At 40.9% G+C, this 17312-nt stretch overlaps 1 protein-coding gene across 2 annotated transcripts; it reads right to left on the bottom strand.

Annotated features, from left to right (window-relative positions):
• Positions 1-918: 918 nt before the first annotated feature.
• On the bottom strand, positions 919-9938 carry LOC145783408 (coiled-coil domain-containing protein 22 homolog). Of its 2 annotated transcripts, XM_082595276.1 has the most exons (16): positions 9859-9938; positions 9657-9716; positions 8910-9031; positions 8132-8308; positions 7747-7902; positions 7400-7506; positions 6620-6689; positions 6256-6374; positions 5925-6035; positions 5567-5752; positions 4877-4996; positions 4129-4245; positions 3951-4052; positions 3588-3791; positions 2668-2802; positions 919-2398 (listed from the first exon to the last, which is right to left on the bottom strand). In XM_082595276.1, the coding sequence occupies exons 2-16, from the start codon at positions 9704-9706 to the stop codon at positions 2285-2287; spliced, it is 1890 nt and encodes a 629-aa protein (XP_082451402.1). In that variant the 5' UTR covers positions 9707-9716; positions 9859-9938; the 3' UTR covers positions 919-2284. The 2 variants fall into 2 exon arrangements, with proteins under 2 accessions (XP_082451402.1, XP_082451401.1); XM_082595275.1 differs by lacking the exon at positions 9859-9938 and having other exon boundaries at positions 9657-9782.
• Positions 9939-17312: the final 7374 nt, after the last annotated feature.

The following is a 17312-nucleotide window of genomic DNA, read 5'->3' on the forward strand; positions in this document are numbered from 1 at the left end:
GCAGTCATTAAGTCAGCTGCTCCCATTATTTTGGCATGCCGTGATGCGTCTTGTAGAAACGCAGTAGGTAGTGTGCTCTGGAGCGGTGTCGAACCGACGTCCTTCAGATCATGCAGACGTTCTCACCATTCGGCCAAGTAAGAAAGCTGATCATTCTGTGCAAAGATTTCCAGTAATGTTGCCAGATGGATGGTTTATGTTCGTTGAATAACAATATTTCAATAAAAATAGTTTACTGCTTGTTGTGCAGATTTCACCAGTTATTATCATGGTTTTCATGACCAATAATAATCAACCGGTAGTTATTCGCCTGTGGCTCATCGTTCCTTTTGCGTGTGTTCTAGTTATTTGTCCAATGCCTGTAGTTTACACCTCACGTGATCTGTTTCCCACCGTAATCATTCTTGTGTCATTTGTTCACATTGTGCTTTTCAGTCCAGAGTGTCGTTACAGTTGTAGTGCAAAGTCAAATTTATCTTACGATTTTCATTTTATGTATATTGCAGATTTAATCCCTGATGAGGACACACGTACGTGTCGAAAACGTTTGAGTCAATATGTTATTTGTTTTGTATGTAATAGTAATACATCGTGTTAAACCCGCTAAGGTTACTTTGTTTTGCTTGGGCATGGTTTTGATGACCAATAGCCCACAATGATAATAATTAATGATTTGTGCTGGGAGTGTGCAATCCCTTGGTTTGACGGGCAACACTGATAAATTTGTGGGCTGTGAAGTCGAGCGCAAAAATATTCGATTCCTCGGTTGAAAACTGGCCGACTTCAGTGTTGCCCGATTTTTCTAAATGGATGAGCCACTGCGGGCAACCGGCCGACCCTGACGTTCGGGATGAAGATTATGTTAGCAATCAGCCTCCGTTGTTAATGCTCTTTTTACAATGAAGTCACAAACTCTCTGGCACAATAGTTTCTATTGTAGCATAATGTTAGTCCCGTTCTGATGACAGTAAGAATACGGATTGAAACTGAAACATTGTAATCACAATTTATTGTTTTAAAATATATTATTGACAATAAACAACGTAACTGATTTTTGTCGTTGGCCGAAATAAACTGATGAATCAAATGCAGTGATCACCAACTCTCTTGTGACGTGGAACAGGCCGTGACCAGTTTCGCTCACAACGCCACAGCATTGGTGAGGGTTGACCCTGAAGTTAAATTGAAGAATCAGATTGAAATTAAGTTTCTTCGATGATAGATTGCATTGCCAGGTTAGCATTGGTTCAAATATAACAAAGTCAGAAACCCAACAGCCTCAAGCCAAATAAAAGAGCCACATTAAACGAACGACTCACTGACTTCAACACCATTTCGTCATAGCACATGACTAGGGAACTGTGTTTCGAAAGCTAGTACAATTCGCTTTCGCAGCATCAGGCTAAAACAGGTCGTTAGTATCGACATTGTGAAACAACAAAATAATTCAAATAAACGAAACAAAAATCAATGGGAAGATGAAATAATATTGGAGGATCAATACAGAAGAAGAGGAGGATTGATCAGTGATGAGATGCGATAGGTGGTTTTGTGGCCCCAAAAAGAACTTTCCACACGTAGCCTCCAACAATCAGTTTGATTATAAGACCAGGTTTGCGTGTGCTGTCTAAACGCAATCACTGAGGTTGAACATGTATATAGCCAGGATGATGTGATGGGAGCATTTGGTCATGCAACTGATCGAGTGCGTGTTCAGTTAAGTTACAAAAAATTTGCAGTCTTCAAAACGGCCCGTTAGCGACTTTGTAATTTGTAGGTCGCTGCAGCTTGATGAGGTTTATTAACCAATCAGAAGGCAAGATTTAAATCAGTTGATTGCAGTCATGCGACCTTACCTATACAAGTTAGAAAGCAAATAAATTGAAAGTTTCGCCGTCGCCAGCGTGGACTACAGGGTTAGGGCTAGGGAATAGTAATTTCGATGGTGTGGGTTCGATTCCCACCACTCTTTATTCTGTAATTAACAAAGTCTAAAGCAAGAATCAACTCTCTGGCTGAGTGCCAGAAGAGTCACAACGACTGCAGTCAGCTGGTTCACAGAGAAAATTGTTCTATGCTTAAAGCGTCCACCAATCAAAACATTCAATCTGCTGCAGCGACCTGCAGATTACAAATACGCTCACCGTTATGAGGAGCTGTCAAGTCGAAAAGCAACCAAATCGGGCGTGCTCTGCGATGCATCAAGAAATGGCGTATGATTAGATGCAGCCAACAGCGCGGTGGACAAAATAAAATATGTAATTATGGTGTTAATGGGCAACCATTAATTTTGCTTCAACTGTTTCAACAATTCATTGTTCTCCTTCTTCATTTCTTTGTAATCTTTCATTATTTTGAGGAGGTTGTCTTCGGCGTTCTTCTTTGTTTCGATTTCGATCTAAAACAAAAATTCAACTTTAATGTTCCAGTGTTGCCAATAGCGTTGGTAATGAATAGGAGGCTCATTCCATTGGGAATCTTCATCAACTAGGACCTGAGTTAACCAATGCAGTGAGTCACGGAAAGTCCTGTTCAGGCGCTGACGGTCGATTCAGAGCGACACGAGTTGGGGCAGATCTCGAACGTTCACGACAACTAACGTCGGTTGTCATGACAACTAGCGTCGGTTGTCATGACAACTAGCGTCGGTTGCCATGACAACGTTACCTGGTCTTCGAGCTCCCTTATCTCCCGCATGATGGCGCCAGTATGTTCGACGGTGTCCACCAGAGCGTGGCAGTTATCGTGCAGGGCGACCAGGTACTTGTATGCTTGCCGGATGTTGTCGTCTTTTTTCGCGTCCTGCATCAGAAATTGCCATAACAACCCGGCAACTTTTAAGAAATATAATTAGAAACATTGCGTCACACAGTAATGGCCACCATGCCACGTGGCGGCTTCTGATTGGGTCAGAATAATCGTTGTCCGAAGGATGTCGAAAGTTCCACCTCAACCCGAGCAGGGACTTTCAGTGCGCTATTCCATTGACGACTCATAATGATCGCATGGCTCCGTGGAAGCCTCGTAGTTACAATTGATTGATTGACATTTATTTTGTTGCGAGTACAAATACACATATTCAGCAAAGTCAGATAAAACAAACGATAACGTAGAATGTGTGGATACTGCAACGGGTGGCTGCGAAGTGACCTGGAAGGTCTTCTAGTCGAGCAGCCACCCTCAACAAAAGAAAAGGTAACAAATTAAGACTATGTAAGACTTTTTTTAAATCTAACCTTTTAATTTTTACCAAAAGCTACCAAAAGCCTAGTGAAGTGCCACCTTAACCAAACTAACAGCTAAGTAGGCCTACTGATTGACATTTATTTTTTGTTGCGAGTATAAATACACATATTCAGTAAAGTCGGATAAGACAAACGATAACGTAGAATGTATTGATACTGCAACGGGCGGCTGCGAAGTGACCTGGAAGGTCTTCTAGTCGAGCAGCCACCCTCAACAAAAGAAAAGGTAACAAATTAAACATAAAAGAAGCACGGAAACACCACTAGTGGCCTCTGATGGAGAGCCAGTGTAATAATATGAAGCATCATTCGTCAAACCCAGTTGTCCTCAGCCCAGCAAACCTTAAACATCGCCTCGTCGGCGGCAGTGAACGTTCGGTCTGTTCTGTCCCGGAGTTGGTTCATCTGTTTCTGAGCTCCTCTCATGTCGTCTATCACGAGCTGAATCTCCTTCCTCTGCTTGTGGATGCTGGACACGATCTCCAGGATGCGCTTCGTGTACGACTGCCGCGAAATGTCGCGCTTCAACGACTCCAACTCGCTCGTCTGTTACGTAATGAGTTAAAAGAAATGATAAACTTCGTTTCCACCAACGTCGGGTGAGAAGTGTTTGAACTGAAAAATGCTTCAAGACGAAAAGATGGCGGGATCGGATCAAGTCTGGATGATTAAGAATCTCAACATGCAAAGTCCTATGAGCCTCACCAATTGTTTGATCATCTGCTCCTTCTTCTTCGTCTCATCTCCTGCGTCTTTCATTCTCCTCCGGAGTTCCTTTATTTCTTCCAACTTCTTCTCAGAGTCGAACTGTCAAACGAACAATGACGTCACAACTTCACCGCCGACGCGTTACAATGATTGTTGCGTAGCAACGCGTCCTTACCTCGTTTGAGGAATTCTTGTTTCTTAAATCTCGAATCTCCTGGATCATTGGGACTCTCCGTTCTTCCCACATCTTGGCGAGAGAGAGAAGTCTTCCAGAGCTTCTTTCTATCAGATTCTAAAAAAATGAACAAGTTGATTTCATATCCATCACCATCGCAGACCCGCGTTGTCCTCAGAGTTTTACAAAGCAGATAGTGACAACAAGAACATGAACGAGCCATTGCGTCGACACAATTAGAGTTGACGCCGCCATTTCTTATATCAGCGAACACAAACCCACAAACATTTGTGTAGGTTACTTTATTTTTAAGGATATTCTCAAGTGCGAGCTAAATTTGTTGCAGATATTCATTACGCATCAAACCAACATGGGGGCGCTGGAGGATGGTGATATAACAAGAGTAGAGTGGCCAGTTTCTCTCTCTTGGCCGCTTTTCTTTCTTCAACTGCGACAGCCCAATTAATTACACCAGAGTAGGGGTGAGCGGTGTTGTTTAACAATCAGCTTTAGCAGGTAGTTGAAGCAGGTTCGCGTGGTTAGAAAGCAATCGCCTCATTTGCGCCATCTCACCGTTAAAAAATGCTGTTCATGAAGTGACAAAAAACAAAATCAATGAGCAACAATTTAACAAGTAATTATCGCTATCCAACATTTAGTTTATAGATTGTTTTGATCCTATCAATTGAACAACCTCGCTGAAAGGAGGAGTCTCTAGGAGAATTACAAAACTCATCTACGGACACACCTTCAGCTTCTCCATGCTTTCCTCAGCGTTGGGAAGAAGATAAACCGTTTTCTTCTTCAGTTCCAGCTTCTCTTTCTCCTCTTCCACATTCGCCTCTATGTCCGAAATGTCAAGTTTTATCTGAAAGCAACATCCGATTGTCACCCAAGTGACACAATGGAGCACTGTTAGTGTATTGTTGATCCATAAAGACCAGGCTAGCACGTGAACAAAGACAACTCTAGTTCGTCATTCAACAAACAAGAATGTTGGCGTACTTGTTGATGTTTCATATGTTGCGCATCTTCATAGGTGGCAGACAAACCAAATTATATCGAACGAACAAGTACTCGTTTAAAATAACTATTGTAAACCTCAAGTGTTTCATTTACATTATAGCATTAAGGTTGGGTGTACAAACAGAGGATGTTTTAATCGGCTGATTAATTAATTGAGGTTCTTTTGAAGTTTATCGTTAGATCACTAATCTGGGAATCTAATCAGTGGATTATGATTAAGGCATGAGAAAAATTTAGTCTGCGGATTAACTATTTAATCGGCCGACATTTTTTATCGCTTAATGATCAACTGCCAGCGCATCCAATCCTTAATGATTCATTTGCATCACAGTTTCATCTCAACAAATGATGATCATCTACAGTAAATTTTTCATGAAGTTTACTTTGCGCTGAAAGCTCAAACCATTCCTACCTGTTGAAGAGCTGCCTGCATCGTCTTCATCTCCTCCTGGTGATGATGGTGTGTCTTCTCAGCATCTTCTATAGCTTCTTCCAACTCATCTTCCTCTCTCTTGAACCTCTCCTCCATCGTCTCCTCCTTAACAGGATCTCTACCATCTTTGGAAGTAGGAACTTCACCGACGTTCTCTACATCCTCCTGTGGCATCCAGGTTGCATCGTCACAAGAAGATGCCATTTCTTAATATTTTATTTTTCAACAATGAATCATTGTGGTCACGTGATTGCGCAAACGGGACACGCGACATGGAAAAGTCTTTAAGCTTGCGCTCTTAATTCTTTAATCCTTTATCTTTGCACGCGTTTCCTACCTTATGGCCGCCCCCATCGGCTTCCGCCTCATTCTTGGCCCCCTTCAAGTGGTTGGGCTTCTTTGGAACGGAGGGTCTACTGGCCGCCTGCTTCTTGAAGACCAGTTCGTTCTAAAGAAGAGCAGACAATTAGCTGAACAGTCGAAATGTGACAAAACAATGCATCGGAGAAGCTTCAGACGTGATGAAACATAAACAAATAAAAAAGCAACATCACAAACAGGCGCTCCACATCCATTCATAACCACACAATCACCTAGGAGGGCAGAATACAAACTTCCATGCGAGAAGAGAATACATCAATTTGGCGCAACATCAACAAAGAACATACTTCAGTGAATTGCAGCTTCTTGGAATTCATGAATCTCGATTGCTTGTTTCTTGGGGATTCCCCGCTCAACAAACTGATTACGTCATCGAAAGTAGAAGTCAACACAGACTCGCGAGTTCCTGGATGAAAGATCAACGTCAAATAACGAAAAAGTCAACACTTCCAATAGAAGTTTATAAAATAATAAGAATGTAAGTTGATTTGCTCAACTTTTAGGAGAAGGAAAGTATTTGTTTTACAAGAGCTAGTCGCATCAATAAAAGTCATTACTTTAGGTTTGGCAAGCAGAGGCTAAGAAGAACCAACTTCTGAGGGTGCAGCGAGGTTGAAGGGAATGCTTCAACAAATCACTCCAACCACTGACCTGTGCGAGCTGCCTGTAGCTTCCATTGGAAAGACTGCTTGGGTGGTTTCTTCGTTCCCGCCGATTCTTTCTAACCAATCAAATTATGTAACGTCACACATTGTTTCGTAACCAAAATGAACAGAGTCATCATTGATGACCTAACAACCAGACGTGCCCAGGGCTCAAGTTGTCAACCTCTTAGTGGTGAGACCTGGTAATTGATTCTTGCAATCAAGCGAGTGACAACAAATCGAGACAGCAGTTGTAGCTCACAAAGCTCGATGCAACTACATCCTGTACAGAGTGATACCGACCCAGAGCATGCGCCCTTCATGTCAAATAGCTGTTCAGGGCGGGCAACTTCAGTTGTCGTATGGGAAGACATCACCTTGCTGCAGTTGAATGTGGAAGGCCTGGCCAAGGCTAAAATCGACATTTTAGAACTAGTGAAGGCCAACTAAACTATTCTAACCATCTCACGCCCGATCAGCTCCAAGTCACACCAGACACTATAGTACCACCTGGCTCAGACCTGCCGAGAAAAGAATGGGTGACTTTAAATCGCCTCCGTACTGGTGTTGGTCGCTTCAAACATAATATGTTTATCTGGGGATTGTGTGACTCAAAAGCCTGTGTTTGTGGTGACTGTTAAACAGCACAGCACATCATAAATCACTGTCCAGTGTTTCGACCTGCATAACATGTGGATCTCATAGGCCCTGATATGAAGACATTGCACTGATTGCAACAATTGGGAGATGTTGCCTCATAAGTAAGAAGTAGTAGAACCAGACGTACCCAGGTGGGAGCGACGTATTGCAGGGCGATGTCGTTCGCGTTCCTTTCGAGAACTGACGGCGATAGAGCGTCACGGTTGGATGGCTGCTGGTGGATGAAAGGTGGCGCTGTAGAGACATGACATCACGAAGAGATTGTTTCGTCATTATTCCGAGTGAAAGATAAATTCAAAACAGTTTGTCATCACGAAATAAGCTTTTAAAGTTTATAGTGAATCAAAGCATTAAGTCGAAAAAGAAAATATTAAAAGTTGAAACATTGGGATAATTGGAATAAAATAACTTTGAAATTCAGTTGCCATTCTACTTGCGTTGTGTGAATGAAATCAAGCCCACAAAGCAACTCACCAGTCTTCTCACTGTCTTTCATGGAAGGGAATCGAAGGTTCTGGGTCCGAAACGGAACGTTTCTTTTCCTTGCTCGACAGTATGGCGGCATCCACATGGTGGCGCACTGTGCCAGCAGGACTTGGCTGATGTTTCTCTTCATAGCAGAAGTGGAAGCTGAAAGGTAATTTGCAACGATGTAGAACACAAGACTTTCAGATTGAAACTGAACAACACCATAAGCTTGTGAATGGTGGTTAGGGTTGTCACCATGGCAACCACGGCTAAATCTAAGCCCGTAAACATAGTTTTCATTAAAACCGTCTTTAGGCTAAAAGCCTCGCTAGCTGGAAATCTCACACAAAGTTGCATGTTCATTTTTCAACATGATATTCTGAGCATCTACCTCCATCCTCTTTCGCTCCTTCTTTCCTTGGGAGCTTCTCAACGAGAAACATGAAGATCTTTCGGATTTCACTTTCAGATGAATACAAGAAGGTTTGATAGCCGATGTTACCACGGTAACCAGCATTTTGACACGCTTGAGCGATTGCACTTCCCACACGAAACCGAGCGGACATTCCTGGAAATAAAATGCAAAGGTTTGTTCACTCAACCATAATCTTGGTGCCTACTTGGCCATTTAGTTGCATCCATGGCTTTGAAGCGTGGCCTACGCTTTGAAGTCATCCAGAACAGGCTGACGCTCATTCAAGAGTCAACTCTACATCAATCACCCGCTTACAACCAGGCAACATCATGAGCTTGTACAGCAACATGAAATAGCCCAACTTTGCAACAGGAATGTTCTCTTGAGAGCAAATACATCTGTGTCTATCGTTTCATGTCCGCAAATGTTTATGTGAAGGGCATATCACAGGCACAACCCTGGCAACAGCAATCCTATTGAACTGGCAACCAAGGTGTTTAACATCAGTCGGATCCATACAAAGCTGTTTACAAACCACAGATTGCTTCAACTGTTTGTTCTGACATGCATTAGCAACACATATCTGTGATGGGTACAGCACTAAATACCCAGACAGCAACATACATCATTTTCACATTGATGCAACATCGGCAGATGCTGAATCAATGTAAAAAAATCAGCCCTGAAAAGCATTACCAATGCATATCTGTGATGGATACAGTGCTAAATACAAATCCACGTTAATATTACATACCTGGTGGGAAGATTGGAGACATCTTCAAGTCAGGATTAATAATCTTCAAACATTTCACGGTCGCCTCGACAACATTTTCAGTTGTTAGTTGCTTAAGGCTTTCAAGACTCTCTGCAAACTCACTGAAATCACAAATATATGAAGGATGGCTTAACCCAGTTCTATGACATCAACCAACACAAATTGCAGGTAGGCTCATTAAGAAATGCAATGCACATTAAGACATCAACACAACCTATTCAATGGAACTGCTATATGCATGGTGCTCTAATTATAGCCATTAGCCAGTTCCTAAGTGAAACCATTAATAATAATAAAAATTACAACGTCATGGCTTTGGAAGTCGATGGCAAGTATATAACTTTAAGGCAAATCAAAAGGTAAGGAGTTCGATTCCCTGCCAGAACTTGCAGATCCCTTGAGCACGGCACATAATGCTGATTGCTAACCTTGAGCCAGACTGGATCAATCAGACTTCCACTGTTAAATTAGGTGAAGGTGAAAAGAAACTAACTAAACAACAAACTAATTCTTGGCTTACCACTATCATAATATTTATCACCAACATATTAAGATGAAACAATGAATATAAGCTACAAGAGATAAACTAAGATACCAGTGAAAATGAGCAAACCATGCAAAGTTGAAAACATGTTTGAAAGATCGGTATGAAGGCGCATCCAGGATGAGCAATGTGGTTATATCTCAGCAGCATAGCCACGAAACCAAATGATGAAGTCAACTCACCAGCCAATGTTTGCAAATGATGTCAAGATAATTTGATCAACTTCATCCATACCAATGCCACTAACATTGAACAGACATCAAGTTAATGTCAACAAATGCTTTAAAAACTCAAACAAAATATCAGCTATAAAATAACCAAAGTACAACAATGCGTTATTGTCAAATGAAGTTCTGGCAGAGCAAAATAAAAAACAAACATTACAGTCAATTGAACACTTCTTTTTCTTGTGTTTGAGGTCGCCACAGATCACGTTGTTACATCCAGGGGCGGCAGCCAATGGATTGTGTGTTCATCGAGCGTTGTGAGGTCCACATATCTGTCCTGGGGTGACATACAGGACAATGGTAGAGAATGTGGTGTGCAGTCTGAGAATTTGAGCCAAAAGCACAAGATGGTGAATCGGCAAGGCCCCATTGGAATTGAACACTTGATTGGAGCACATCAGGTCCAATCAGCAAGGAGGGGGGGATTTCAATAAATTATTTTTAACCATCAATTATTTGGTAACCCAGTAATTTTAGCCAACTTCCCCTCCTCTAACTTCCTGGTTTTTCATTTTGATACAAATTAAAGATGAAAGTTTGCACTCGTTCGAGTATCGTTCAAGGGCTCTCACTACTTGGCAATGCAGCCAACGGTAGTGCTTTGATCAACAGAATTAAATAACTACCAAAACTTAAGCCCAGTGATCTAAAAATGACCTGAAAGTTTCTGTGACAACAATAGCTTCCTATCATTTCCGCCCCGTTAGCTCAGTGGTTACACGCTCGGCTCATAATCACGCGGCGCAAGTTCGACTCTCGGGGTGTGCGCTTGAGCAACGCATTTCAGGACTGCTCTCCATTCAGCGGCACCTAGTGAATGGAATAATTCCCCAGCAACAAGACTTCAACAATCGGAAACTTCACTCTGCCAATCTCGGTAACCGGCCCTGTGTCAAGAGCCTCTACAAGTATGCGAAAGTACCAGGAATAACCAATCAAGGCTTTGTCAGTCCGAGCATAAAGATTCAAAACCAACCAACCATTTTAAAGACTAAACCTTGTAGTTTTCCCATGTGCGATGGATCACTATCAGCGAATGGATATTTAAAAATACTGGTAACTGCAGACGCCAGACAGTGCACACCGTTTCGACCTTCCGGTCTCCTCCGGTAAAAATACTGGTATATTATATATTTGCATGCAGTGTTGAACCTCAACAACTTGAAAAAATCCAGCGTATAGTTTTGTATACCGTTTGCATTTATTCACCAATATTTTCAGCCATTCACCTTGAACCTTCCTCAGCTGATGGTCTCTCAATTGTATATAATGTTCACAAGAGATTTGCCGCTTGAATACAAAAAATTGATGAACCCGTGTTCAATGCTGTCTTGAAATATTTCATACAACATGCATCCCAATGGTTGAATCCTAAAAATATCGCTTTGAGCATCAATGCCGAAGTAGCTTATTGCGTTTTACTTCGGATACAATTAAACAGATGGAATATATTCATCTGCGATCACCAGCGCTGTCAGTCTTGTTTGTAATTCCCGACGTTTATTTTAACAAAGTCTTAATCCGAAGTGCTAATTTACATCCCCTGGCAATATTGTCGTTTTTATGTCGATTCGATGTTGTCGGACGTTGAATCGTAGTTAAAAAGGAGAACTAGGTTAGTTGACATCCAAAGGGAAAACATTTTTTGATCATATTTTGCAAAAATCATGCTTCGTTTAGTAATGTCCTTCACATCATTGAAATACTTATTTTATTACCTTGGCGTCATCGTCAACACATGTCGAACGTTGTTTTTCGTTGCTAAACAGAATTCTAGGGGAGTGGCGAACTTCTTTAAAATCAGCCACATTGGAGACACTCGTGCGAGTGTCGTCAGATGGTCCCGCAGTACTGGATTACAATCCTGATAAAGCAGTTATTGCGTAGTGCAACGATTCTATTGTAGGACGTCGCCCAGGCCCAGACTTCAACAACGCTAAGTGATCATTTTCGCATTGTTGCAAGTTTAATTTTATTTACTTGTGATATCGTTATTTTTATTTTGGCCTCAAAGCACGCAGGTTTATCTGCCGAGAGGGAGCTCCCGGTAGGGCACGACGGCTGCCGAAAAAAAAAAACGAGTTTTAAGGCCTGTAGGCCTACTGTGTTGCAAAATTTTGTGCCGTAATATTATTTTGAGGCAAAAATGAAAGATTATAATTAGGCTAAAAGCGAATAGCAGAAATTGTTATATTGCAAAATGTGCAGTAGCTTACATGACTTTAAAAGGGCACTATTGCCCCCCTGCCCCTCCATCTGCACAAAAATTGAGGGCAGGGGGGGCATCCGCCCCCCCTGCCCCCCCGCTTCCGGCGCCCCTGGGCTGTGGTAGTTAAAACATCGAACGAAATTGAAATAAATATTGAAAAGATATCGTATCGTATCGAAAATTTTAATTCGATATATCGCCCTACACTAACTGCCACCAAGATGAGATCCCGTTTCAACATCTGAAAAGCCTAAATTTGTTACACTGCAATAAGCAATTTTGTGATGTTCATTGTTTTTGTAAAATCATTAAAATGTGTTGATGGTAAAAACGGTCAATTATTCTAGAATAGATATCTGTATTCTATATTCGGTTTCAGTATTCTAGAATATTCTAGAATAGCTAATTATTCTATTTTGCCCATCCCTACATACATAGGCGCCGACTCCGGGGGGGCGGAGCCCCCCCCATGAATTTAGCTCGGGGTGGCTGCCCCCCGCAAATTAGTTTTAAAAAATTCTAAAACAAATGTTTGTAAGTTCAAATTTGCGTCAGTTTGACCTTCATTGCGAATCGATCTCAATTAAAAGATCTACTTGTTGCAACAAGAGCGCTGCTCCTGAGATAACAAAAGAAACAGAAGTACGGCAGCTGATAAACGCCAGCATGGTGCCGTTGAAGCATAGTAACAATGATTGAAAAACGTTTTTCTTGATTTCTTCTGCTTTGTTTTTTCTTGGGAGTGTCAATAACGAGGTGCAGTTTGCTCAGTTTAGTATCTACGCGTATTAAGAGCTAAAGTTCAAAGTGACCAGCATATAATTCGAAGTAGCCTACAGGCCTCGAAATTCGTTTTTGTTGACGGCGGACAAACATGTCCGGTCTGAGCAGCTATCTCGGCGGACAAATCAAGTCTCACGGCGGACACACCAGTTTTAGCTGTCGATCGTCATGCTTAATCACTTTATCTTGATAATAATTCTTCGCCATTTCAGAACTATAACTACGGTTTTAGAAGGCTTTTTAAAAAATCAGTAAAGTCACTCTGAAAGGCTTTCATCAGACCAACGACTTGCGCTTGAAGAGTCAAAGGGCCGTGTAGCTGGTCAATACGTCGCATAACTGATTAACTTCCCCCGAACGAGGTCATGTGGCTTAGTGCGTCACAATACTCTGGGCAGGAGTCGGAAAATTTCTACACCAACGCTACTATTTTCTGCTGTGCAAAGTTTCACAGGCTTTTTTCCTTAAGTTTATTTTTGCGTGTCATGTGAGCGAAAGTGGATTTTCCTTGGGTCTTTTCTTTCTTACTGTAATACCAAAACTTAACAAATTTTGTTGCATCTTGCTGTAATAGCCTACTCGTATAATCTAATTTAGTAACCAACCTTGCCGTATCATTATTACTCGGAGATCAAAGCCAGACATTGTGACGTAAAACTTGAACTAAATTGCGCGTGATGAGTGTAGAAGTACCTGTACTCCTATCGATTCTTAGCGAAGAATTCACCTTTGTTACGCTGAGTCAATGTCATCAATCGTTGAAGCAACGCAAAAATCGAGGTGCTGGTTTAGGATCGGCCGCCTTGGTTAGTGACGTCACAAAAATCTGTGACGTCATGCAAAAAACGCCACTACTTTTAGGAAGGGTGCAAAAACGCGGAATAGAAGTAAAAGCGGAATGCCTATTGATTTTTAAATATTTGTAGGCATTATTATTGATCTAGCGCTAACTTAAACTGTTACTATTTTGTACCAATTCTCAGCAATTCATTTTTACAGTAAAAATACTTGCTTTATTAACGTAACAACTTTCACGTTTATATGTTATCTACAAAACGAGCAATCGTGGTTCAGTATAAGCCGCCCACAGTTTGCTGTGATCGATGAATGCTGCCTCCACCAAATATGCTGTAGCTTTCTCATTTCTGCTCGGATTCTAACAATTTTACTATCGTTGGATGGCATTATGCTTCATCTACTCGAATGAATTAATTGCCAATCTAAAGTAGGCACTATATTTATGTAGCGCTAACTTAAACTTTACTATTTTGTAACAATTCTCAGCAATTCAATTTTTACAATAAAAATACCAAACCAACACAAATTAAAAGAGTATGTCTTGTTTTATTAACCTAACAACTTTCACGTTTATATGTTATCTACAAAACGAGCAATCGTTGTTCAAACGTAACCGCTCGACGAAGCTTTTTTCCAATGCATTTTTCAAGGCGATTCGATCGTGGTTCAGTATAACCCGCCCACAGTTTGCTGTGATCAATGAATACTGCCTCCACCAAATATGCTGTAGCTTTCTCATTTCTGCTCGGATTCTAACAATTTTACTATCGTTGGATGGCATTATGCTTCATCTACTCGAATGGATTAATTGCCAATCTAAAGTAGGCATTACATTTATGTAGCGCTAACTTAAACTTTACTATTTTGTACCAATTCTCAGCATTTCATTTTTTACAATAAAAATACCAAATCAACACAAATTAAAAGAGTATGTCTTGGTTTAGTCAAATGTTAACTTTCACATTTATATCTAATCCACAAAACGAGCAATCGTTGTTCAAACGTAACCGCTCGAAGAAGCTTTTTACCAAAACAATGCAAACACAAAGCGATCAGTTTCCAGTGTTCATTACAAGCCGCCCACAGTTTGCTGTGATCGATGAATACTGCCTCCACCAAATATGCTGTAGCTTTCTCACTTCTGCTCGGATTTGAGAAATTTCATCATCGTTGGAAAGCACGATACTGCATCTATCCGAATTCATTAGTTGTAAGTTTAAAGTAGGCATTATATTGATCTAGCGCTAACTTAAACTTTACTATTTTGTACCAATTCTCAGCAATTCATTTTTTACAATAAAAATACCAAACCAACACAAATTAAAAGAGTATGTCTTGGTTTATTCATATGTTAACTTTCACATTTATATCTAATCCACAAAACGAGCAATCGTTGTTCAAACGTAACCGCTCGACTAAGCTTTTTTCCAATGCATTTTTCAAGGCGATTCGATCGTGGTCCAGCATAAGCCGCCCACAGTTTGATGTGATCGGTGAATAGTGCCTCCACCAAATATGCTGTAGCTTTCTCATTTCTGCTCGGATTCTAACAATTTTACTATCGTTGGATGGCATTATGCTTCATCTATACGAATCAGTTAACCCTAATTCACAAATAAACACTGGAGCCATTAACTGATGGTTTAAACTTTACTATTTTGTACCAATTCTCAGCAATTCATTTTTTACAATAAAAATACCAAACCAACACAAATTAAAAGAGTATGTCTTGGTTTATTCATATGTTAACTTTCACATTTATATCTAATCCACAAAACGAGCAATCGTTGTTCAAACGTAACCGCTCGACTAAGCTTTTTACCAAAACAATGCAAACACAAAGCGATCAGTTTCCAGTGTTCATTACAAGCCGCCCACAGTTTGATGCAATCGGTGAATAGTGCCTCCACCAAATATGCTGTAGCTTTCTCATTTCTGCTCGGATTTTAACAATTTTACTATCGTTGGATGGCATTATGCTTCATCTACCCGAATGGATTAATTGCCAATCTAAAGTAGGCACTATATTTATGTAGCGCTATTTATGTATCCATTTTCATCAATTTTGGCTTGATGGAGCGCAGATTAATATTTCAAAAATTGACATGCCTATGCGGGGGAGGTTCGCTAGTCCTCACACCCGTTGGTCGACGTTGCCATACATGCGAGAGTGGGAGCTCCCGATGTTGGGGTTTTCAGCGAAGGCAAGTCGACCCTTGTGTTCTATCAGAAACAACTTAGGTTTGTGGTACGTAACGAAGTACAGCAAAATCCCGAAAACGGATTTAGCTGCTTCGTGCCACACCTATAGGAAATACAAACGGAAACCAGGTGCCAGGCCATAGTGGTACATTTTCGTTCGATTAACTTGATATTTGATACGTAATCACGAGTGCTGATTGTTGAAAGTATTTTAAAAACTCTGAAAGGGGCCAGTGACACCCCTTTTTGGGGTTGGCAATGAGCATGTCTTGAAAAAAGATTACTGCTTATAGTTTTTGAAAACACTGGAGTGAAAACCACTTATAGTTTTTTTTTTTTTTCTAACTCTACGCATGGACCAAATGACTTCAAACTTGGTAACATGTAAGGGCTCTTGATAGCCCTCAATATGGGTTAATTAAAGTTTTCTCCCAGAACCATTGTAAAATTAAAGTAAGCGGTGTCTCATAACTGGACCAAAGTCACCCCATTCTACTTCTCGTATTAAGACAGGCGATGTTAAACTGCTTCAAGACGTAAAATTTGATGTTGTTTAGACTACTGATTTCTGCATCATTAACGGGTTTCTATTGTTTAATCTTGAAAAGTGGTGCTGCTGCGTTTGGCTAAATGTGTAGCCTACTATTTTTGCTTGACCAACTGAATCTTGACTTCAAGAACTGCGTAGGCCAAGCACATTGATCCAACATGTCTGGAACATTTAAAAATGTTCAAGCAAGATTCAATTAAAAGGAATTAGTAAACACTTTTTGCCTATTGTCTGCATATGGATATCATTGCTTAAGTCTGTTTGGAGTTCATGGTGTTGTCCAAATGTCATATCACTTTTGGAGTAATTGATGTTATAATAGTAAAGTTTAAATTAGCGTTAGATAAATGTACTGTATACCTTGGACCAGTGGCGTATTTAGAAATTTTGTTAGGGGGAGGCCAAGACATTGTGTCAGTCAGCCGCGCAGCGGCTGAATCGGCGGCTGGAGTCCAATGGGGGTCTGGGGGTAGTACACACGGGGTAGTCAACGGTAGTACACAGAAAGCTCAAACTTGATGAAAATGGCAGTTACTTGGTTTAAATTTATTCTACTTGGGTTGAAATTAGACTTGTTTGAGCCTTTAAATAGGGGTGGGGTATATCAAAATGTCATATGATGCGTCAGAACGGGGGGAGGGGGTTAGCTGAAACTGTCAGATAAGGGGAGAGAGGGTCCAAAATCAAGAGCGAATCCGCAGATGTAAGTTACTGTTCCGATCAATGAACCAACGAAAGATATGAAACACTTCAGAACATAAACAATAAGTTAGTCTTCCCGACCTCGAATACCTTTTGAACATTCTCTGCGATTCGCAATGACAATTTACAGTTTAATGCGATGGCTGTGCTTGGCAAATATATCAATGACTGCATCATGCTCGAGTACAATATCCTTATTTAAATACATCTGAGCTAGACCATCCAAACGTGGCTCGGTCATGGTCGTGCGGTAATAATTTTTCAGGTACTTTAGTGAACTGAAACATCGCTCATTGGAGGCAGTTGTAACTGGAAGCGTAGCAAAGATTCGAAGTAATAATTTATGGATAATCGGATAAGTGCCGAG

Source organism: Aplidium turbinatum, chromosome 14, assembly GCF_918807975.1.
Source record: "Aplidium turbinatum chromosome 14, kaAplTurb1.1, whole genome shotgun sequence".
In the NCBI taxonomy this organism is placed as follows: Eukaryota; Metazoa; Chordata; class Ascidiacea; order Aplousobranchia; family Polyclinidae; genus Aplidium; species Aplidium turbinatum.

Bases quoted from the DNA above. Each gene is read 5' to 3' on its own strand.
- LOC145783408 (XM_082595276.1), bottom strand. From the start codon at position 9,706: ATGGATGAAGTTGATCAAATTATCTTGACATCATTTGCAAACATTGGC. The intron at 8,309-8,909 runs GTATGTAATATT...TTTTATTTCCAG, and splicing joins GTCTCCAATCTTCCCACCAG to GAATGTCCGCTCGGTTTCGT. The intron at 7,903-8,131 runs GTAGATGCTCAG...ATTACCTTTCAG, and splicing joins AGGAGCGAAAGAGGATGGAG to CTTCCACTTCTGCTATGAAG.